This window comes from Vitis riparia, unplaced genomic scaffold (genome assembly GCF_004353265.1).
Source record: "Vitis riparia cultivar Riparia Gloire de Montpellier isolate 1030 unplaced genomic scaffold, EGFV_Vit.rip_1.0 scaffold837_pilon_pilon, whole genome shotgun sequence".
In the NCBI taxonomy this organism is placed as follows: Eukaryota; Viridiplantae; Streptophyta; class Magnoliopsida; order Vitales; family Vitaceae; genus Vitis; species Vitis riparia.
The window spans coordinates 1-5,302 of NW_023269808.1; the positions used below are offsets into that span (position 1 = coordinate 1).

General features: G+C 34.4%; 1 protein-coding gene across 1 annotated transcript; it reads right to left on the bottom strand.

Moving 5' to 3' along the window:
• Positions 1 to 748: 748 nt before the first annotated feature.
• LOC117910755 (disease resistance RPP13-like protein 4) lies at positions 749 to 2,674 on the bottom strand. The gene has a single exon (XM_034824908.1). It carries the CDS (start codon positions 2,672 to 2,674, stop codon positions 749 to 751), a length of 1,926 nt encoding a protein of 641 aa, XP_034680799.1.
• Between the last annotated feature and the right edge of the window lie 2,628 nt (positions 2,675 to 5,302).

Consider the following 5,302-nt stretch of genomic DNA (forward strand, 5'->3'; position numbering starts at 1 on the left):
ATCTAAAAAGAAAATTATTTAAAAAAAAAAAATCTCTGAGAGTTTAACTTTGAAAATGAAGTAGGTTCTTTATTTCTTTCCAACTTGTCTTTACCTAAAATAAAATTTTCTTAATTCCTGGCACATTCCAATTTAATAAATTATCTAAAAAAAAGAAAAAAAAATTGAAAATTCATTAGCTTAGGAATACCAAAACATATTTTATGCCAAAAATAAAAAAACATAAAAGACATGGAAGGAAATTAAATAAATAATTCTCATGGTCTTAGGGATCCTCTTGCAAATTTGGTAACTAAAACTTGTATAAAATCCACACCCAAGCCGCCCATGGGACACCCAAGCCCATTTCCATAGTGTAATATTGCCACAATCATCCCCATCCCCATAATCATAGAGATGATTATTTGTATGATATGGAAATCATGTATTCAAGATACAACTTTACCATAGATTTTAATAAAACACAGATTTCAACCCCATAATCAGTTTTTGTAGTTTGCTCTACTTTATGATAGTTGAGGAATCAATCCTGCATCAAGTTTAATAGTGTCTCTCCACTAGGGATGGATGGTCTATGAGCAGAGATTCTAAAGAAAGTGATCAAGTTAAATCAGACACACTTGCAATGCAGTTGAGTAATTTTATAGTTTTACAGTTGCAACAACTAGAATCACCAAGAATTTTCAAGTAGTTGGAGAAATTAAGATACAAGTAAGACACAGTGATGGGTGGAGCAAGCTAGTGGTGATCAGTTAGTTTGTTCAGGGGACCTGCTGCTGCTGGCTCGATGCTCATCCTCAGCTTTCTTTACTATCTCCAAGTAACTGAGGTACGGGAAGTTTCGCCGCCAGGGTTTTTTTTCATCGAAAGCACGTAGATATTTCAAACGCAAAATCTGAACTCCCCACTTCTTACCAGTAGGACTCTCCTTGAAACTAACAAGTTTTCCTCCCCTAATGTACAGCTTGCTTAAACTCTGAAGCCCAGCAGGGTCTAACCAAGCTGGGTCGGTTTCAGGGATACACCAAAGATCCAGTTTCTTTAAGTTGGGAGGAAATCGGAAAGAAGACTCACTCGTAGCAGATTGCTTTCTTGATTGTTCTTTTGGACCCTGTGCTCCTCTTTCTCCCCATGTTATCGATAGAATGCAAAGAGTTTCAAACTGCTTCAACTTAGCAAGCTCTTCCATATAAGCTTCGTTTCTGATATATATACTCAGCTTTCTAAGTCGCTTCAATTCAGCAAGGTTTTCAAGCTTGCAAGGGCCTCTTTTTGAAGTTCCTACCACAAAACCCTTTAGCACTTGGAGCGAAGTCAGCTTCTCCAGGCCCTTGGGCATGCTCTCTAGCAAGTGGCACTCTGATATATCTAGATGCGTGAGCTTCTTCAAAGATGAAATGTCAGATGGTAGTTTCTCCAGATTGTGGCATGCCCTGAGATCCAGTATTTCAAGATTAATGAGCTTGCGGACGGAGGAAGGCATTTCAGTGATTCTTGAAATTCCTCGCAGGCTGAGATACTTCAAGTGCTTCTTGCTCCCCAGAGCTTTCAAGAAGTATTCATCTTCGACTTCTATATGGTACTTGGCTGAATCCTGCCACCTCCCAAGCTGAAGAACCTCAATTTTGTTCTCTGAAAACCAACTAAAATTGCTGATATTGACATATTGCTCATTCACATTGAACAAAGTCAATAAACGATGCTCCGTGGAGGCACCCCTACCTGAACTGTTGTGATCCTGTCTAGAAGCCTCCCCATTTGGAGGGGTTTGCTTATCCAAATAGCGTTGCTTTACCAAACACATGCGGCGAGAGCTGGTGCCGTGATTAGCAGGTAATCCTGTGTCTTCATCAAAATCAAAGAACTGAGCCCTTTTTGCAACCGAGATCAGCATAAGGCGATTCCAAGAGTGCATTGTACAGCTATCCACAACAGGATTCTTATATGGCTTGTATTTTGCAATTAGAAGGCCCTTCTTGATCAGCTCCCCAAAGATGCGTTCTCCATCTTCCGTCTCGGTGATCAAACCCTCCCCAAGCCACCAATAAATCAAGGGCCTCTTTTTGATGACCGATTTGGGCGGAAATACGGAGAAACATAGCAGACACAGCTTGATGTTACGACCAGGAATGCGATGCTCCTTACCATCAATGTCAATAATGTTGTCATAGCTCAACTGAAAACGAGAAAGTACTGAATGTTCAAGTATGCGATGCTCCACCTTTAATGCAGACCATTTTTCTGAAATCTCCCTTGCCTGACCCTCTGAATCATTATTTTTGGATGATCCCTTTCTCTCCTTTAGTGGCAAACCTTGGAATCCAGAAACAACCTCTTGTATCTTGTTGAATATATCTCCAATAGAGCGCTTCGTGAGATCTAGATCTACGGAAGCGTCTCGGCTGAGATCCAGAATAGCGTACTTAGAGTCGTCGATTTTTTCTTCAAGAGCATTGAAATTCTTCAGGAGCTCGTCTTCCGTTTCCTTGAGGTCATCGAACAAATCTTTACCCTTCTCATCGAAGTAGGCATTGATTTCTTGCAGTTGCTCAAGATGAGGTTGGATTTTGGACTTTGTCAGTTCAGAATCTTGGGTTTTGGAGTCTTTGATTACTTCATCAATAAGAACACGCAGATTCGGCACAGCTTCCTCAAGTTTTCTTCGGATCGGCATCGTTGAAATTGGAAGAAGAAGAAGAAGAGCGGAAATGGTTTTGGGTTAAAGAATCTGAGGACCACTTTTGACTTGGAAAGTAGTCTCTACCAGTCTTTCTTTATCTTTTTGGTGGGCCATCGAATAAGCATCCACCCTTCAAAAATGGATACGGCTGGTCCAACTGTCAAAAATGGACCATTCCATTATTGAGCCGATGCAGAAACGAAGCCACGATTAGGTCGAACCAGACAAAACCGGCCGATTTGCTCTGAACCGCTCAACCCAAAACCATTGCAAGATTTCTTCACATGCGAGCGCTATCAAACCTATCTGCTACCAAGCCCAATACATGTGTAAGCTTTGTAAGCCAAAGGTTGTGGTAAGACTTTTATACAACACATATCATTTATATTTATATTCTTACACTCACATTAATTTTTATAATAATTATGTAATGACAATTATAAAAATGATATACATTAATTAATATAATTATTTTAAAATAATAAAATATAAAGACTTGAAAATGAAATTAAATAATATATATATATTTTTTTAATATATCTTCATACTTATAATATATTTAATAAAATTTAAAATATTAATATATTTATATTTATCTTTATTATTTAGTTCGATATATCAAATATAAGAATAAAATACTATTAAAATTTTTAATTATATATTTTTAATTTTATATAATATATAAATTATATATTTATGACATCACACATCAATCCAACTAATGAACCAATAACTTTTGGTTCAATGAATGGTTTGGTACTAGTACAAGTTATCTTATCATTTATCTTATTTTATATTCAATAGATAGAATAAATTATGAGATATATTATTCATTTTTTTTATAATCTTTTTTATATAAGATATATTAATCATAAACTAAAAATATAAGATATATATATCTCATATATCATAACTTTATTTTTTTAATATTTTTTTATTTTTTTTCATATTACTAATTTTGCAAAATAATTTTTTTTATTCAAAAATTAAAATTTTGGTTAAAAAAGATGAACCAAAAAATATTTATAAAATATATTATAAAATAATATTAATCTATGTATTATTTTATATATAAATTATTTTTATATATTGAATAACATAATATAAAAAAATATTTATAAAGTTTAAATATTTTAATCATAAACATCGTTAAACAGAAAAGAAATTTCATATTTTTAAACAAACAAATATGGGAATGAAATATAATTTATATTTTAAATATTAAAACAAAATATATATTAAAACAGTATATACAATATGATATATTACATTATACTTATATTTAATTTATTAAATAATTTTAAAAAGAAATGAAATATATATGAAAAAATAAAGGCTAAACTTAAATGAGAAAAACACCCAAGAGGGAGGTGAATTGGGTTTTTCAAAATCTTTTTTAACACAACAAATTCAAGCACATTAGAAGCAAAAATAAAGAGATAGAGTTAGAGAAAGCAAACTCGGATTTTATAGTGGTTCGACACTTCCTTGCCTACATCCACTCTCCTCAGTCTCCTAACCGAGTGAGGATTCCACTAACTTGAAGCTTCAACCAAGTGTCCAATCTCCTTTACATTTGAATTCTAGTTCCAATAGGCTCTTACACAATCTCTAAGATTCAACTCACTTGAGAGCTTTAACACTTAATTTTTACAAGAATGAATCCTTCATCCTAGCTCAATGATAGCTCAAATACAAAATCAAAGTTAGGATGAAACACAAAGGTACACTAAAGGATATGCAAGTGTAGATTTAATGCACAAAGAAAAAAATGAGAGCTTTTAAGGCAAGAACAAGTGGGTAGACAATTGAATGCAAGTGTTCTCTATGTCATAAATGAAGTGGAGCTCTCAATTTATAGGTTTCTAACATCGAAAGCCAAGAAAAACAAAAAGCAACCTCAATCGGTCGAGCTGGGGATCAACCAGTTCACTAGCCGTTAGAGCATTTAATACGTTGACAAGTTACCGTTGCTTCAACTGGACCTCGACCAGAGGTCGACCGGGAAGGAAGATATCTCAATCATGAAGGGAAGGCTATTGGAAGAGAGAAAGTATTTTCAGCACTCCTCGATCAGACCTCGACTGGACAAGGGCAACTGGTTGACCGGTTCTCTGGCCAGTTAAGCCGATTGGCCAGTGCCTCGACCAGTTCCCTGGCCGGTTGAGCTAGTTGGCCAGTGACTCGATCGGTTCAACCTTTTAGCCCCGAAAACCTATCTTTTTCTGTTCTTTTCTTTTCTAACACTTAGGAAAGGTCTTTAGATAAATAAATATGCCAATTTTGAAATGTTTTGCCTAAGGTACATTTGATAAAAACTCAGGTTTTAATGAAATTGTAATTTTAAATAATAAATCGAGTTTTCAAATATGCATGAAATGATATGTAAAACTTAAGTCACCCATGCATTCATCTTACAATTATTTCTTATGATTAAAAGTCTTTCAAATGACTTAATCTTGTGTCCATTAGGTCATTTGATGAATTGCCAAATTAATACCTGAGATTCTTTATAAATCAAATCAATTAGTAACTTAACCGTGGTTTGTTATCATCAAAACCTGATTAGGTTATATATATATATATGTGTGTGTGTGTGTTTGTGTATGTATTAATTAAATA

Excerpts from the sequence above, each read along its gene's own strand:
- LOC117910755 (XM_034824908.1), bottom strand. The coding sequence starts at position 2,674 with ATGCCGATCCGAAGAAAACTTGAGGAAGCTGTGCCGAATCTGCGTGTT.